The sequence below is a fragment of the Rattus rattus genome, chromosome 9 (assembly GCF_011064425.1).
Source record: "Rattus rattus isolate New Zealand chromosome 9, Rrattus_CSIRO_v1, whole genome shotgun sequence".
NCBI lineage: Eukaryota > Metazoa > Chordata > Mammalia > Rodentia > Muridae > Rattus > Rattus rattus.
The window spans coordinates 71,897,053-71,916,063 of NC_046162.1; the positions used below are offsets into that span (position 1 = coordinate 71,897,053).

The following is a 19,011-nucleotide window of genomic DNA, read 5'->3' on the forward strand; positions in this document are numbered from 1 at the left end:
TCCTCGGAGACATACAAGTTCTCAGAGAAGTCAAGGACAGAGAGAGGCATAGCTGCCTAGACAGCTCTAATGGAAAGTACTGGTCTGGCTTTTTTTTGTTTCTTTGGGGGTTTTGTTCGTTGGTTTGTTTTTAAATGGCATTCGGAGATTTTAAGCAAGTTCTGCACCTTGTCAATAAAGGAGAACAAGGTTTGCCCAGTACCATGATGGATGGACCACCCTCCCTGGATGCTCAGTCCTACGGTTGTGTGGACATGAGTCTTCTGCCTTCCCCAGTCGGTCATCAGGTGGCCTGTGTCCTTGGCTATAAATAGAAGTGAGCACGCCCAACCAGTGACTTAGGACAGAGCCAACTGTATGTGTCTTTTGTCCTAAGTCATGTTATTTGTCCTGGGTGTGCGCTAGTTGTATTTTGGTCTCCCCCATCCCCCGTTCTACCCATGCCCTCTGTTTCCACAGCAGCAGCTAAGCCACTCCGCTATCCTATCTTAAAGTGAAAGGCTACATTGAACAGAATGGGCAAGGGCAACACTGGTCTCTCAGGCCACATGTTTCACAACCACGGGACATTTCATGCTCTGTGTTGTCAGGAAGACTCACCAGGACCCTGCTTTTATGACACAGGTCACTGGAGAGTATCCTTGGATTATTTCCTCTGGTCCTTAACTTTTTCTGGGTGTTTTTATCTTCTTGGTGTTGTTTTTGTTTTTGTTTACTGGGGAGAAAATCTCAGAGAGAATACAGACAGACCTTTGGCCAACGCCATCACACACACACAAACACACACACACGAAGGAAGGAAGGAAGGAAGGAAGGAAGGAAAGATGGAAAGAATAGAAAACAGTTGAAGAAATAATGTCTACCCTCTCTTAACTTGTATTTCTCAGAGCTCATGGTTGCCTTGTTGCCAGCTTCTAGGAAATACCACAAGGCTAGTCAAAGAGCAATAGGCCTCCATTGATTAGACAAAGGATGGAAACCCAGAAGACCCAAAATCTGCCACCTTGATGACCAGGAGGCAAAGCTCTCAGCTAGGATTCTCTAGCAGCAGAACGCTACTGAGGGCTTTTCAGAAACGTTAAAAGGAGGGTTGCACTCTGCGTTGGGGGGCAGAGCATTCCAAGTCTACCCTTCCAGAAAGAGGGTTTGGGGCCAGGGAGATGGCTCAGTGGGTAAAGGCATTTGCTGCCAAACTTGGTCACCTAAATTCGTTCCCCAGAGCCCATGTTAAAAGTAAAAGGAGAGGGTTGGGGATTTAGCTCAGTGGTAGAGCGCTTGCCTAGGAAGCGCAAGGCCCTGGGTTCGATCCCCAGCTCCTCAAAAAAAAAAAAAAAAAAAGAACCAAAAAAAGTAAAAGGAGAGAAATGACTCCACAGAGTCGTCCGCTCACATCTACCCAAGGTGTATCATGGGCTATGCATAGTGTGCACAGATATACAATGATAATCTTTCTTCATGAGAAAAGAGGTTGAAAATCAATAGAGGGGGGAAAAACGAAGTCCGAGTGTGTATCCAGCAAGGGAATATGGAGAATGGATCCTGAGCCTTTTTCGGCTCAGCCAAGCCTGCAGCAAGGAAGTGATGACTTTAGGCCATTTAATTAAGAGAGTAGGAGAGACTTGCCTAGCATATACAAGGCTCCTTTAGAATTCTCAGATTATTACAAGAGCCTGAAGCTAGAATTATATATTAGATGAAACGACTCTCCAGCCGAAAGGTCTTTAAGAATTCTTACCTATTTACTTAGGATGAGAGAGAAGGCAGTTAGCTACTCAAGGAGCCTATTGATCCCAAAATCCTCTTTGTGTCTGAGTTGTGGTCGGAAGGCTTTGGTGGATGTGGACCATCAGGGCGGCTGTCGACCCCAGAGTGGTCTCCACCCCCTGTGTCCACACTGACAGTCTCAACCAAAACAAGCAACCCTCTCAGGCAGCAAAGGATCTGAGAGCCACACCACCAATTTGGTATAAACTCTTGCAGACCTCCACAGCCCTGCTGAGCTGCTGGCCGGGAACACAGTGGCTCCTTCATTACCTGCCGCAGACTCGCAGGAAATTAAATGAATAGAAACAGGCCCTGCCACACAGTGTCTCCTCAGCCACTTACTGATTCAAGGTCATTTGGGGAACTATGGGTCTTTCAGATAGATGGGTGTGTTATAACCAAGGCAAAGTTCAAACCAGGATAACCCCCACTCCGGTACCTCAGGTTGCCTTTTCCTCTTGACCACGTACAGGCTCAGTGAGGGCCCTGTTCATAAACGTGGACAAGGTCCCAAGGAAAGCAGCCTCCTCTGGAGCCACAGTTTATAGTTCTGTTTCTCAAAGCAAGGCCCCTAGACCCGGAGCCTCCCAATCTCCTGGGTATTTGCTAGAGACGCACATTCTCTATCCCACGGCGGTTGCAGAAGCCCTCCAGGTTGACTCTGAACCGTTGGCTCACAGCCTGGGATGTAAGGTAGATTGGCTTACAAGGACAGCTTAAATAATTCATTCCAAATAGATTAGACTAGGAAGAGTCATAGATGTCTTTGGGGCCAGCTGCTAAGCTCTGGTGCCTTATAAGAATTAAAAGAAGGAGAAGGAGAAGAAGTAACCAGCCTCCTTTTTTTAAACAGATGAGTTAGAAAAGACCCCCCTTCTGGGCAGACTCAGCTGGTGCTGTATTGTTGGGGCTGAGTTTGGGTGCTGTTCACCCTGTCCGTCCTTAAAAGCATCATCCAGGACAATCCTGGCTTCCTCTCTCTCTCTCTCTCTCTCTCTCTCTCTCTCTCTCTCTCTCTCTCTCTCTCTCTCTCTCTCTCTCAAATTAGACTCACCATTCCAGTGTTTAATTATGAGTGAAGAAAAGACATGGTTCGGGATGGTGATCTTTTCTCGCCCAAGGATTTATTTCTGCATCTCTACTGAGTCCCAGCATTCTTGGAAGTCACGAAACCATTTCCCTAAGCAGATTTTATTCTGTTCATGTTTGTCGTAAAGTATCGGCGTGTCCATGTTGGAGGAGTTGAGTTTGCTTTTCCAAAGCCCTGATTGGTCTTTCTCCGTGAGCCTTGAGCCTCTCTGCATGACTAGAACACTAATCAGCCGAGGCACGACACGTTTCAGGAGATGGGGTGAGAGGGGAGGTGGATAAAAATAGCCAGCCCAGCTTCATTTTAAAAAAAAAAAAAAAAGGGCTTGGATTGGCTTCTCAAATCTGACACTATTCTCAGAGAGGCACATTGAAGATTGCCACAGGGACCCTGTGACTGAGGGGGACCTCACTAACGTCTTTGAAAACCTGACTCTTGCTGAAAAAAGTATGTGGGAGGTTGAGTTCTGGCTGGTAGATGAAACGGCCTTATGAAGTGGCTTAGAAGTCAGCCAGGATCCCTGGAGAAGGCCTGACAAGGCGAGAAGCAAGCTGAGGTGGAGAAATGAGCAGGAGCTGTGTGAGTTCACCACACCAGCATCTTCCAGGGGCCTCAGGTTTCCTGGAAGCCGGCCCTGAGCCTGTGTACGTGCTCCTCTCTCTAGGAAGGGAACTTGGGTCATCACATCACTTTCCTTTTCAAAGGGGCCTGTGACCCCTTTTCCTGCCTCCATTCTAACACCCCTAAAAACAGTGGGTATAGAGGTACCAATCTCTGACCCCAGTGCTTGGGAGGCAGAGGCCGGAAAAACCGTCACAAGTCTGAGGCCGGCTTGTACTACACGGGAGAGACCCTATGCATAGCAAGACCCTGTCTCAAAACAGGCTGGAGAGATGACTCAAAGGATAAAGGCACTTGTTACTCTTTCAGAGGACTGGGGTTCATTTCTTAGCAACCACATGGTAGTTCGAAGCCACCCATAACCCCAGTTCCAAGGAATCAGATGCCCGCTTCTTATCTCTGCAGGCCCCAAGCCCTCATGCAGTGCATGGTCATATACATGCAGGCAAAACACCCATGCTTATAAAATTAAGTTAGATCCTAAAAAGGAAATCGAAATCACAGCCATTGATTGCTACCCTAGATCTCAGCAGTCCGGGCTGTATGGAAAGGGTGTGTTCCAAGCACGAAGGATTGGCTGATTCTGTCACAAAGGAATGCCTAAACTTTACGTAAAAATCACGTGTTAGGTTATAATTGTTCTAATGAGTTGGGTTTCTTGTTTGTTTATTTAATTAAGTTCCCACTAGGCCTAATGGTTTATGTATACAAGAAAGCTAAGACTGGAGGAGGATCATGAGTTCCAGACCAGCCTGGGCTACATAAATGAGTTTTAAGATAGCCTAAGATATATAGACTCTGTCTCAAAAAAAAATAAAAACAAACAAACAACAGATAGTGACAAAGAGACTTTAAAACTGAGTCTTCAGAAGGATGGCCGCCAGTTTGCTGGAGGCGGGAACCCAGTCCAATTCATAATCAGGATTTCTAAGACCCAGATACTTGTTTCAACTCCAATTTTGCCTCAGAACAATAGAACAATGGTGGCCTAGACGCCTGGAAGGGAGAGATTAGCCAGAGCCCCTGCAAGAGGCAGTTAGGACTGACACATACTCTCTCTCTCTCTCTCTCTCTCTCTCTCTCTCTCTCTCTCTCTCTCTGTCTCTCTCTGTCTCTCTCTCTCTCTCTCTCTCTCTGTGTCTCTCTCTCTCTCTCTCTCTCTCTCACACACACACACACACACACACAGAGAGAGAGAGAGAGAGAGAGAGAGAGAGAGAGACTGTGTGACTATGTGTGTCTCTGTGTGTGACTGTGTGTGCATGTGTGCATGTCTGTGTGTCTGTGTCTGTGTCTGTAAGGATCCATCAGTCTCTTACCCACAACTGTCTCCAGAGGTCATAGGACTGGTCCAAGAAGCTATAAGGAATTAAGCCCTTTTCTTCTACAGTTCAGTATTATTTGGATTTGTATGTGATATGAAGCATGTGTGGAGGTCGGAGGACCACTCTCAGAACTTCCTTCTCTCCTTTTACCATGCGGGTCCTGGGATTTGAATTCTGGTCACCAGGCTGGGAGGCAAGCAGTCTTCCTGTTGAGCTATCTCACCTTGAATTCTTTTTATGTAACATAATCCTGGCATTATTTGAATGACTGGATAAATAAATAGTAGTTTTATCCAGGGGCTAGAGAAATAGTTCAGCAATTAAGAGTGCTCGCTGCTCTTGCAGAGAACTGGAGTTTAGTTCCTAGCACCCATGGCAGACAGCCCACAAATACCAGTAACTGCTGGAATCTAAAGACCATTTCTGGTCTCCACGAGCACACACGCAAACGTGCACATACACAAACGTGCACATACACGCGTGGAGAAACACAAACATCCCTATAAATAAATACTTTCAATAAAAAAAATTAATACTAAAATAAAGCCAGATGTGATAACACACACCAAATAATGAAGAGGCAAAAGGCAGGGGTAGGAGAGATGGCTCCAAGGTTAAGAGCACTGACTGCTCTTAGGTCCTGAGTTCAAATCCCAGCACCCACATGGTGGCTCACAACCATCTATAATGAGATCTGATGCCCTCTTCTGGTGTGTCTGAAAACAGCTACAGTGTACTTGCATATAATAAATAAATCTTTAAAAAAAAAGAAGAAGCAGCAGAGGCAGGTGGATTTCTGTGAATTTCAAGGCATCCTAGTCTATAGGTCAAGTTTCTGGACAGCAAGAGCTTCATAGAGATGCCTTGTCTCAGAAAATGAAAACAACAAAACAGGGCTGGAGGGATGGTTCAGTGGTTAAGAGAATTGGTTGCTCTTCCCAAGGTCCTGAGTTCAAATCCCAGCACAACCATCTGTAATGGGATCTGATGCCCTCTTCACATACATACAATCAATAAATTTTTTAAAAAATAAAGAAAAAAACAAGCAAACAAAAAAGAAAACGGGCATGCATGAAGCCCTGGGTTCAATCTGGAATGCTACATGAAGGCAGGAGGACCAGGAGTTCAAGGTCACCCTCAGCTATCTACCAAGTTCAGGGCTGTCTTGTGCCAAATGAGACCCTGTCTCAAAAATGAATCAAATAGTAATACTGTGGTACACACCTATAATTCCAGTATTTGAGAGTCAGAGGCTGGAGGACCAGGAGTTCAAGGCCAGCTTGGGCTGTAAGAGAGACCCTATCAAAAACAACAGCAAGAGAGGCGATAAACATTGAAGGGTTAGAAGACCCGGTTAATTGAAGTCTATTTTGCTGTATCGTGCGAGTCTTTAGCTGCCGGTTGAGGAAACAAAGAAACAGCCTCAATTCACAAGTCCCCTAGGACAAGAACATCTTTGCCAAGGTTAAGCCAGGAACAGAGGGAACTCCACCTCAGCAGAGTCACTTTGTGCAGGAGAGGGCTTCACCTCATCCCAGCACTGGGGAGGCAGAGACAGGAGAACCCTAGGGGCTCACTGGCCGGCCAGTCTAGCCAAATCAGTGAGGCCCAGGTTCAGTGAGAAACCTTGCCTCAAAAAATAAGGCAGATGGGGCTGGAGTCAACAGTTAAGAGCACTGACTGCTCTTCCAGAGGACCCAGGTTCTATCCCCAGCATTCACGGTGCAGCTCACACGCATCAGGGAATCCCACCCCATCTTTGATCTCCGGGAGCACTGTGTGTAAATGGTACACAGACATACATGCAGGCAAAAAACAACAACAATAAAATACAGGGAGATAGTAGAAGACACCAGACCTTGACCTCTGGCCTCTGCATATAGCTGCATACATATATAAACATATACACACCCACACTGTACACGCGCGTGTGCGCACACGCGCACACACACACACACACACACACACACACGTGTTTGAGAAAACATAATTTTGGGTGATAACCTCAGAAAGCATTTGTTTCTGGCAAGAGCTCTGAATCCAAGTTGCTAGAAGTTACTCTTACCTTTGAGAAATCGATCCGTAATAGGATGAATTATCTTCGGAAGAGTACTCTGAGAGTATGCAATTGAATCTTCTTTAAAAAAAAAAAAATTGATGTGCATGTGGATTTTGAGGTCATAGTCATTGCAGAGAACGTGCATTTAACCAGGTGTCCCAAAGTGGGGTTCCCCACCTCATTAGCATAAGTTACTGAGGACGACTGACATGTTTACCTCCTGGGTGTGCATTTATGGTATGTGGAGGTATTTCAAGCTTTAGAGAGATTTTTCTTAGTTGGTGGCTTACCTGGCTTGTAGACGCAACAGCATCTAGCACTTGGGAGGTGGAGACAGCAGAGATGAGGAGTTCAAGGTCCTCCTAGAGTACACAGGCAGATTTGGTACCTGGGCTACATGAAACCCTGTCTCAGAGAGAGGGGTGTGGAGAGGGCCAGCAGAAATAGATGCTTTCAGTGTTTTTAAATACATAAGGCCCTCTCCCATCAATATTACGCAGTCTTCTACCTCGTTTTTGTTTTGTCTTACGTTTTTTGGTTTTGTCATCAATGCCCCCTCCCTCAGCCCCCGCCCCAGTCTGTCCCTTCACTTGTTTTCAAACGTCACCATGAGCAAGGCACTGGCCATCTTTGCCGCCAAACCCTCTCTTACGCCCACAAAACCGATGTAGCTCTGAAAGGCCAGAGTCTGCCCCATGGTAAGTCCCTCCCTTTGAAGTGAACTAATTCCAGATAAAGAATGATTTCTGTGGAGATTCATCACAGCGAGGCAGTAAACTGTCTGCCTTCTCTGGGTTCTGTTTTCTGTTTAAAATTTCTGTTTAATTGACTAATGCCATGCGCACAAAGAAACTTGTTTTCAATTTTGAACTCCTACTTGAACGGGACTGCATCGAATTCGTTTCCAGGTGTGTTTGTGTTTAAGAATTACTGATAATCCGTCATTGAAGTTGTGGGGTTTGGTCTTGTGGAATGTGTTGGTATTGACTAAGAACCGTCTGTCTTCACCCTTAAAGACGCCTCCTTCTTTCATTGCTTGTCAATAACCTGCTTTCTAAAAGAGCATGTCCTTGCCTGACTGGCCTGCAGCTTAGCCTTCTCAATCCTTACATTGCTTGTGGACAGCATTTCTGATGGATGACTCCAGGGCTGAGAGGAGCACCGTAAGTTCAATAAAATAGCCCAGGCCTAGATTTTGAGCCATACCCTACCTCAGTCCCAGACCACACAGAATTAAATCATGAGCTCTGGCAGATCTGCCCTTTGGAAGCCAAGAGAGCCTCACATGACACTCGATTGATATAAAAAGACATCAGGCCACATGATCCAGAAAATGCTTAAGGAAAAACTCCAGCCAGGAACGCACGAGGCAAATCCCCCATCAGTGATGGCTCGGATGCCTTTTTTTTTTTTTTTTTTTTTTTTTTGCATACTTTGTTGGTTGATGGTTGATGAGGAGGCTTGAAGTGAGATTCTGTCAAGACCTTGATAATAGGGCTGGGAGAATGGCTGATAAAATCCAACAGAAAAGCAAGAGAGTTGGGGGTGGAAAGGAAGACAAGGGGGACGTTTAAGGTGACACAGGGTTAAATATCAATGTTCCGAATCTCACTTGCTGAAAGAGGAGATTCCTTGTTTTTCCTTTTGTTGGTTTTTGCTCATTTGCTTTGTTCTTTGAGACAAGATCTTATGCAGCCTTGAAGCCATAATCCTCCTGCCTCAGCCTCCCAAGTGCCAACATTGCAAGGATAAGACAGGACTTCCCAACCTGGTCGCTGTTGGCGTTTAGAATGAGATCTTTTTTGTTGAGAATTGGAGGTCCCGGCGTATGGGATGTTTTGCAGCTTCCCTCCTTCTCTGTCACTAGAGAGATGCCAACAGAACACCTTTCCACCGCTGTCACAACCAGACACTGCCACAAAACCGTCTCCTGCTGAAAACCATTATGGACTGAGAGCTCATTATCCTGAAACACTGAAAACTTGTAGATTCTAGCCAAGCATGGTGTTGTGCACCATTGTATTTATAGATCGATGTGGGTGGAAGAGTGTCAGCCATCTCAGAGCTGTCAGACTACACTCAAAGACCCGCATTTTCTGGCCCCTTGCATTCCTTGCAAAACCGCATCCGTGTGAGAACTGTATGGACTCTCACACTCCCAAGTGAGTGCACTGGGTCTGCCCTCCACAGTCTGTCTGCTACCATAGCAATGAAAGTGTCCTTGGTGTTTTCCAATGCACTAACTTAAAGATGGCCTAGTATCTCTCTGGAAAGTTCTACCTGAAGGTAAGTATGAAGCCAAAACCACCCGGCCTCTCTGTCCCTGAGAGAGATCTTCTAACAAAGCTTTAGGAGATCTCAGGCTACGCACAGCCCACTCGCTAACACTCTCGCCCACTCTCCAAGAATCACCCCTACACGATCTATCGATCTCCACCCTTCCCTGCCCTCACTCCCTTCTTGGGCTGGTTTATCTAACTTTATGATTTTTACCCCATAAAGTTAGTCAGTCACTTGCTTTTTAATTAAAAAATAAAAAATCTTGGCTGAGCTACCGACTTTCCCTAAAGTGTCCCCATTAAAGTTTTGTGTTTAATAACGCAAGTTGCCCACGTCTTGACTTTTTTCAGATATGACAATGGATGATGTTCGGGAATACGAGAAAAACATGCATGAACAAACCAACATAAAAGTTTGCAATCAGCACTCCTCCACTGTGGATGACATAGAGGGCCATGCACAGACCAGTGTATGTAGACTGTTCAAAGCGCGTTGCCCACCCTGTGGGAAGCAGTCATGGAAACCCACCTGTCAGCCCCTGGAAATGCGGGGTCCCCAGCCTTCTGTGAAAACAGAACCTCTCCCAGAGACTGTGGGTAAAGGTTCCCCCCTCCACCCAGTCTTCGAGTGGGCTGTGTCAGTCACCTGGGTCTTCCAGATCTTTCCATTCTTCAGTGGCGTCACCTCATGGCTAACCCAGGACACAGAGAGTGGAATCCTCTGGGGGGTACCTGTCAGATAGCCTGCACCAATCACAAAGCAGCATAGGCGTAACAGTGGGGGTCAGGAGTAAAGTGGATCGAATGCCAAACTTTTCAGAGCGTAGTTGATGCTTGTGTTCCTTGGAGGGCTTTGCTTTTCAGCTGTCTTAGTCTCTAGGAGGCTTTCTAGAACTCATTCGGGCTGTTTCCCTCAGTCAGTTCCTTCTGACGTAGGCTAATCTCTGGAGTAAGCTACAGTTCGTGCGCACACACATGCCTAATGGTGGAGGGGTGGTGAGCTGAGATTTAGGGGTGCTAGATCTAGCCAGGCCTTAGATAGCCCTGGGTTATTGACAGCCTTGGGTTACTGAGAGCTGACTATATGGTGTATTCCAGAATTTAAATACATGGTTATCTCGTTGTGCTAACAGAGAGGCAGTATAGATAACAAAGGACTCAACACTGAATCGTTACGTGGGTCTCAGCCAGTTCTCCTATGTGTGATCTGTCTAGGAACAGTTTGAGCTCTTGTGTTTACCATGCCCAGGCCCTAAGATAATATTGATGAGAGACTTGAAAACTCAAAGAACACAGTTATTACGTGGATGCTACCTTTGTTTTGTTTTTTTTTAAGACGTGAGAATGTAGGGTCTACCGGCAGCTCAGCAGTTCAAAGCACCTGCTGATCTTGCCGAGGACCCAAGTTCAGTTCCCAGCGCCCATGACTAGTGGCTCACAACTTCCTGTAACTCTAGGTCCGGGGTATCCAGCGCCCTCTTCTGTCCTACTAGATATTGCACACACACACACACACACACACACACACACACACACACACACACACACACACGAGATAAATCCTTTTTTAAAGAATTGAGAGCATAGGGGTTGGGGATTTAGCTCCGTGGTAGAGCACTTGCCTAGCAAGCGCAAGTCCCGTGGTTTGGTCCCCAGCTCCGAAAAAAAGAAAAAAAAAAAAAAAAAAAAGAATTGAGAGCATAATTACAGAACTTTGAGGGGTGGCTGTTGTGACAAGGCTCTAGAATTGGAAGACCCTCTGGTAATGTTTCGGAAATGTTTAGTTATTTTTTTTTCCCAGCATGATTTGGACTGTGCCTTGCCAGGCTAGTGCACGCCATTGGCCACTGGATGCATGTGAGTGCCTGTGAGCCTGAGGGCGGGCTAGCTCCGCCTTCCCCTTGTCACGCATGCGCTGCAACCATTGAAGTAAGAGTTGCTGAAGGTTTGCCCCGATTTTGATCAGACACCTCCCCACCTCTCCTTTTTTCCTGTTCTAAAAATGGGAATGTTCTTTTAAGGAAACTGTTCCAGAACGTTCCTTGCTTTTGATTACTTTTTCTCCTAGGAATGTCAAACACAGAGCCATCAACTGCTCTGAAAGCTGCTCGCTACAAACACAGACCAGACAAAGCTACGGGGGAGCGAGGGACAAGGGATGCCTGAAGGGCACTGAGCTGGACTAATTTCAGGGTCTAAGCCAGACATGGTGGCTGAGAGCTGAGGCAAGAGAATTGCCTTGAGTTGGAGGCCAGCCTGGGCTATGAGACCCTGTCTCGCGGTGGGGAGTTGGGGGAGAGGGGGGCTTAGAGCTTAAGGCCTTTGCATGTGCTTTCTGTTTTAATTCATCATTAGCATTAAACTGTAGAGAAATAGAGGCTCAGAATGCACCCCCACTCGTTCTCTGGCCGTAAGAAACCATTGTCACCGTTGACTGAAACATAATGGTTGCCTTATAATGTTGCCCTCTTTCTTTGAGATTCCATGAAATCGCCGATCATTTGTTGTGTTGTGTTGTTTGTTTGTTTTTTGCAATCGTAATTTTTTTTCCATAATGAGAAATGATGGTTAAAGGCGCGAGAGGCTGTTTGTACCACAAATAAGAAGTGTGTGGATAGGCCAACAAGATGCCCTAGCAGGGAAAGGGCCTCATCATACAAGCCTAGTGATGTGGGTTTGATTACCAGAGCCCAGGTAACTGCGGAAAGAGAGAATTGGCTCCACATGTACAAAGACATGCATCCTAAAAATTTTTTTAAAAAATTTTTTTAATTTATAAATAGTAATAACACCCCCATAGGGGGACTAGGGTTGGAGCACAGTTGTCAGAGTGCCTGGCATGTGCAAAACCCTGGGCTCCATCCCCAACAACATATAAACTGTGGCTGGTGTCACAATCCCGGCAATCCCAGCACTGGGGAAGTAGGGACAGGAAGATCAGAAATCATCCTCAGTGTTATTTCAGAGTTATCCTCAGCTACATAGTGGGTTAGAGGCCAGCCTGATCTACCCAAGAGCCTATCAAATAAAAATAAAAATAATGGGGTTGGGGATTTAGCTCAGCAGTAGAGCACTTGCCTAGCAAGCGCAAGGCCCTGGGTTCGGTCCCCAGCTCCGAAAAAAAGAAAAAATAAATAAATAAATAAAAATAATAACCTTCATGGGTGCTAAAGTGAAATTTAAATTAACACCCTGAGCATGGATAAGTTAAATTGGAAGTAGGCAAAATTAACATCTGTGAGCACAATAAATTAAAAAGTCCCATCTGACGATCGAGAGGTTTCAAAGCCTCCAGAGAAGAGACTCTGAGGGGTCTTTTTGTTTGTTTGTTTGTTTGTTTTTGTTGTTTTGCTTTTTTAATATGAATTCTGTGCTGTGTTGTTTCTGCCCCCTGCTGGAAACATACAATATCACAACGTTTCGGCAACTTGTTAACCAAGTAATTTTTCAAAATTGCTATCCATTTATTAAAAATATATCCTAGTTCACTAAAATTCTGATTCCAAGTAAATGCTGCTTTAAAGAGCCGAATCTCACTTATTCACTTAAAAGTGGTAAGTTAATAGGTGTATTTTTCTTAAAATTATATCAATTTTATATTATGTCACCACAATTGTAACTTTTTTTTATCTCCTTTGTAAAAACTCTTTCCCTCTCAGGAATTTTTTTTTAATTTCATAGGTAAACGGTCACAGATTTAATTTAATGGGAAGTGTATTTTTGAGTCAGGCATGATGGCGCACGCCTTTAATCCCTACACTTGGGGGTCAGAGGCAGGTAGTTCTGGGCTTTGCAGACCCGGAGCCTGGTCTGCGAAGCAAGTTACAAGACACCTGGGGCCACAGAGAACGCCCCCCCCCCATGTGTTTATTGTCACCTTGCTCAGATGTTATGAAACCTAGTGATGTGGTTTGGTGGTAGAGCGCCTGCCTGGCATACTGGGGGCCCTGTATTTGATCCCCGGCCACACAAAGATCACCCTGATGATCAACATGGGCTGTTAATACTCAGTCCACATTCAACATTTCTAAGGCGTGTTATTGAAGGGTACACTATCATTCAAAGAGACCTGAACCACTGAGACCATGGAGAGGACCAGAAGGAATGAGTGGGCCTCTGTCGGTGAGCCAGAGTAGATAAACAGAGCTCAAGGGCTCCGCTCTACCCACCCCAGGGCAAAGCCTTCCCTTCAGGCTTATCTTGACAGCTCCGTTTACCTGGTTACTCTATCCCCAGTAAGTGAGACTCACCAGAGGGTTCCCAGGAATAGCCAGGCCGACAGTAGTCCCTAATAACAATACCAAGGGCCCGCCAGACATCTCAGTGAGTAAAGGCCCTCGCCGCCCAGCCCGGTGACCTGAGTTTGATCCCTGAGAGCCACATGGTAGAAGGCAAGAAGCAACTCCAGAAAGTTGTCCTCTGACCTCCACATGCCCCCCTCCCCCAAAGCTGCAGTTACAGTGGCTGTGAGCCATCTGATGTGGGTGCTGGGAATTGAACTCTGGTCCTCTGGAAAAGCAGTGAGTGCTCTCAGTTGCTGAGCCGTCTCTCCAGTCCCAATCAATGAAAGTTTTGGGCGGTTCTTTGAAAACCTGACACCTAGTACACAAGGTCGTCTTCCCTCTTTCTTTTCATTCTCTTTCTTCTTTTAAACAGCCTTGAGGGGTGATTTTCTTTTCCTTTTTTCGGAGTAATCACAGTATTTTATTGCTGGGTTGCAATAACACCCCGTGACCTCAGAGTACAAAAACTGAGTTCTGAGGCTAAGGAACCTGAGAAGTTCCGATGTTTTGCCTGAATTTAGCCTCTTAAGGTTCCTGGCTGTTCTGTGATCTAAGCTTGACAATAATGTTGTCAAGGCCATTGATCGCTTTAATGGAGGCTCTTTGTATGGAGGCTGTGACCCAGGCTTGTAAAAGCTTCATGTTCAGGTAATAGCAGCCAGCGAGGGCGGGTGCATGCACATACACACACACACACACACACACACACACACACACACACACACACACACACACACACACACTGGATCTGGCTCTACACTCCTGGTAAGTCTAATTCAGAACACTCATTGAAGTGAAGTGGCTGGAGAAAGCTCGGTGACTAAGAACACTTGTGCTAGTGACAGTGAGCACTGAAATGTGGACCCCAACCTCCAGGCAATAATCTAGGCACGCTGCAAATGCCTATAACTCTAGCTCGGGGGGGGGGAGGCAAAGGGGGGTGAAGGGTAGGAATAGGAGAACCAAGGGCTTAGAAAATGTGAGCCCCAGCTTCTGAGAGAGACCCTGCCCCAAAGGAATAGGGAAAATTAAAGGTGCCCTCTTCTAGCTTTCTTGTGTGCACAGCGGTGTCTCACACACACACACACACACACACAACACACACGCAATACACATATACACATAAATACACATGCACATACATATACACAACATATATATACACATACAGACACATGCACTCACATGCACGCACTCATACAGACACCACACACATGCGCACACACATATACACGCATACACACACAAATATTTTTAGTGCGTACTAATTGGACTAATGAGATGGCTCACCAATTAAAGATAGCCGCTGCTGCCAAGTCTGGCAAGCCGAGTTCAGCCCAATGAACTGAGGGCCCGGATGGCGGGAGGACTGAAGGTTGTCCTCTCACCTCCAAGACTCAGTCACCCCCCACACAGGATCCATGCTCACCCAGCAAATAGATAAATAAAGTGTATTTCAGTAATTCCTGAATACTTACTGAAGAGTCCTTTGAAAAATCTTGGATTGATATCCAAAAAGGGAATGTTTTTTGAGGGGGATGTGTCTTATTAACAAAGATGAGGGAGAAAAAAATGAGGGATTAATATTTCAAAAACAATTCAGGTTTGTGAAGGGTAGGGGTCGGCTTCATGGTAGCGCCCCCAGATTTAGCAACAAAACCCATTTGCACGTCTGGACAGTAACTGTTATTCTCTCTGCTTTTCCCTTTGAAGACATGACAATGGATGAAGTGCGAGAGTTCGAACGAGCCACTCAGGAAGCCACCAACAAGAAGATCGGCGTTTTTCCACCGCCATCTCGATCTCGGCATCGCTCTCTGCCTTCCTCGGTGCATGGCGCCCCTCCAGCGCCCCCTCCACCCTCTCTCCACAGATCTGCCAAATTTCCTCCATTCCCAAAGACCGGCCCGGAAAAATCTACTCCAAGGCAGCTCACACTTCCAGATCCAGAAAAAAAGCCACCCTGAATTTACCTGGCGTCTACGCTTCCGAAAAGCCATGTCGGCCCAAATCAGAGTAACTCCGTGTGAACATCCCGTTGGGTCCTTTATTTTCATTTGAGGCTTTTTTTTTTTTTTTTTTTTCTTAAAGAATCCTCTGGTCGAGGAAAGACTGCCTCTTCACTCAACTGTGTTCTTGGATCTCAGACTGCATGTGGTTAGATAATCTCACAGATAGCAAGAACCCCCTTCGTGTGCCACGCAGCATCATAGCGAATGTGGAAAAGTACGATTTAGAAAACAAAGCAAAACAGGAGGGGCAGAGGGCAAAGCTCAGTGGGTAGAGAGCTGCTGCAGCTGCCACGGAGCCCTCGGTTCCATCCCCGCAATGGTAAACCAGGCAGCAGGGTCAGAAGTTCCGGGCCAACCTCAGCTAGAAACAGATTTGAGGCCAGCCTGGGTTATGTGAGACACTGTCTCGAGAACAATCAAACAAGACACACAGAATTGTCTCTAGCTTTAGAAGTGGGCCAAGGAGGAAGCCGTCTCTGGGACTTGATGAGTCTAATGTGGGCCTCAATGGTAAAAGGGTGAATGGATGAGAAAACTTTTTTTTTTTTTTTTTTTGGTAAGGTGTGGTAAAATGACATCAATTTCCTCCCATCAACAACAAAAAGTAAAAAATATATATATATTCTCAGGAGTCACATGCCCAATTGTTATCATTTGGGACTGCTGACCACCAATACTTGAATTCCAGTTGTAATCAATATTCCTATTTTGATTTAGCCTGACTCAGGATTTGGAGCCTAAATTAACTTCTTACACTTTTGAAAATTTTAATAACCAACTTCTAGAGGCTCCAAGTGCAATTCACGATAACGTCTCTTTATACCTTTTCACAAAATTTAATAAAGAGCCCATCTGTTTGCGTCTCTTTGCTTCCCCCTCCATGCCCTGGTGGCTTCTTAAATCTTTTTAAGACTTGCCTGGATGGCTTATGACCACAACTAATATAATGTGGAATGTTCCGGAAACAGAGAGCCCCAGGTGAGGCAGCCATCTTCTCTTCAAGTACCTCCAAAGCTTGACCTGTGAGCTTCACCATCCAAACAATTCTCAGAAACTTTGACAAGCTAAGGAGAATTCATTCGTTGTCAGTCTCCCACTTGAGGAAGTTCAAGGTAGACTAAGTTACCTGCGCTTAACCACTGTCTGAACCATGCAGAAGAGAATCCATCCCTCCTGGTTTACTCTTAGTAACACCCAGATATGCCTGGGATGGGTTGACCATCACCAGGCTTCTGAAAACACTACCGTTCTCTTATTCCTTCCTTATAATCTAAACATCAGGGGCCAGGGTGTAGCTCGATTGTAGAGTTCTTTACCTAACATTCAAGAGGCCCTGGGTTCCAGTCCCCCAACCCCGCAGAAAGGAAATAATCTAGCTATCAGCTGTGTCCCAGGAATCCAGAAAACACAGGCAAGCGAGAGACGTTGAGGAGTTGCGGGTTCCTATTTGTACAGAGGTGTGGTCATAAATGTCCCTTTTGTCTTAGTCTCGTTGCTGCACAGAGGGGACATGTATGTATGCCAGATCCAAGACGACCGCTGACAAGGTCGGTCATCAAAGTGGCAGAAAGAGAAATCGGTCACCGTTGCACCTCACTGCCTTTAAGCCCACAAGGAAAGCCCACAGAATAGCAATAGCTGTGTGACGCTGCAGAGCCTACGTCCTAGCTGTCCCTTCCTGACTCCTGACCTCCAACCTCAGGAAAGAAAATGGCCCCCAGTACAGATCCCAAAGGAAGCAAAAACAGACCAAGGAGTGTATTCTCCTTCCCTGACACCTCCCTGCCGGTGGACCCTGCCCGCACCCGGTCCCGAGTGCCCCACATTCTGCCATGTCTCCTGGGTCCATGCCCTCTCTCTCGGCCTAGGTGCTGGGCTCAAGGAGTGTCTAGATCATTCCTTTGCCTATAGATGGACATTGCACCCCAGTACTCAAAGGAAAGCGATTACAAATAGCTTATCGTAACAGCGCACCTTCTGCTCGAGGTGACGGTACCGTAGTAGGGTACCCTCCTTTGCATGGTATGGAAGCATGAATCTTGCTTGTGGGAAATCCGTACTCTCTCCCCAAACCCTTTGAACTCTTCAGTGGTTTCCTCTGCATACGGCTGTATTCAATGAGAATGTCTGGCTTTAAAAAAAAGCAAAATTCCACTTTTCAGAAGACACGGAGTTCGTGTATGTATCTGCTTACCGTTTGCAAGCTGACGCGGGCTGGGGTGGGCTCGTCGGTTTTCGTGTAGTGCGAGCTGATTTTGCGCAGGTGGCTAACCCATCTGGCACCGAGTTTTTCCAGTAATACCACTCCACTCCTCCGTTCTATACAGGCTTCTGTTGTCAAGGTCAACAGTCTGGTTCTCTTAGAAAAGTTACCTTCGCATTCCCTCTCTGTGAGTCTTCTTTTCCTTTGTAGTCAGCTCAGGACCTTTGACACCAATTGTAGCGCTAACTTCTGGTAATGTGATTCTTAACCAACGCGTATGTGTTCAGTTTTCCTGTCTACATGTGGTTCTGTGTGTGTTTCAAATAGGGAAGGGGTGGGATTCTGGATATATTTCACTAGCTGCTTTGAATATTTAATCCAGTCATCAAAAAGCATAAATGACTTCGACGTTTTCTGAATCTTGATTGCCAAGTGTCGTTTCGCTTTGTCCTCACGTGAATCTGCCATTGTGGGATCCAAGCCTTCGAGGGGTGTGTGTATATAGAACACGAGTAATTCTTGTGAGGATGGAAACAAAATGGGTGCATGATGGAAATTTAGGGGGGTAAAAAAAATAGCAGAAACTTGAATGGCTAAGCATGTTCGAGGGGGGAATAGAATCCTTAACTCAGTGCCTATGTCTGCCATGTGAAACCCTTCAGCTTCGTTCACCAAAATTGTATCATACCTGTACATATATATACATGTATAAAATGCAGTATAGCAAGCCACACACCAGCAGTTCTAAGTCTCTGGTGGCCCAACTGAAGTAGCATAGGATAAAATGTGTGTTTACCCTTCTTCATCTCTGACGGCGGTGGATGCCGCTAAAATGGCCATTCGTGTCTTGACTCCTGGTGGCTTCCTAAGAGGAAACATCCCCGCATTCAGGGTGTGGCACAGCAGCATCTCTTTGTTGCGCTTTTCCTGGGTCAAGGCTTTGTGGTGTTTTTATTGCATAAAGCTTGTCTCACCCCCACCCCCACCCCAAGTGTTTCCTTTTGCGCTGTATACTAAGAGAAAGCAAAGGAAAAAGAAACTGTAACATTTTTTATTGTTGTTGTCAGTTCGTGGATGGACTTGCTTATAAACCTGCACTCTGGCTTTTGCATCTATGTGGGGCTGTTTTAACTTATCTACAGGCATATGTCAGCCGGGTTTTTGGATGTGAAGATAAGTTAGCTCAATTGTAGATCTAATGAACACACACACACAAATAAATAGAAATTTAAAAATAGGATACACAACCCCCAATGATACCCCCCAAAAGTAATTGTGTGGTTTTCATTCATGACCCACAATGAGCTTTAAACTAAGAAACATCTTGATTAAAACCCTCTAAATTGAAATTTTCAGAGCTAAATGTGTTTATGAA

The 19,011-nt window shown here is 45.8% G+C and overlaps 1 protein-coding gene across 2 annotated transcripts in view; it reads left to right on the forward strand.

Moving 5' to 3' along the window:
- Positions 1-17,597, forward strand: part of Pitpnc1 (phosphatidylinositol transfer protein cytoplasmic 1) — a 263,465-nt gene extending 245,868 nt beyond the window's left edge. Inside the window, exons 9-10 of one of the 2 annotated variants that reach the window (XM_032913823.1) lie at positions 9,490-9,608; positions 15,135-15,245. In XM_032913823.1, coding sequence (XP_032769714.1) covers positions 9,490-9,608; positions 15,135-15,140 — 125 coding nt within the window. In that variant the 3' untranslated portion in view covers positions 15,141-15,245. Of the gene's footprint in view, positions 1-9,489; positions 9,609-15,134 lie in introns of both variants that reach the window. The other variant, XM_032913822.1, reaches the window with a different exon arrangement.
- The last annotated feature ends 1,414 nt before the right edge of the window (positions 17,598-19,011 follow it).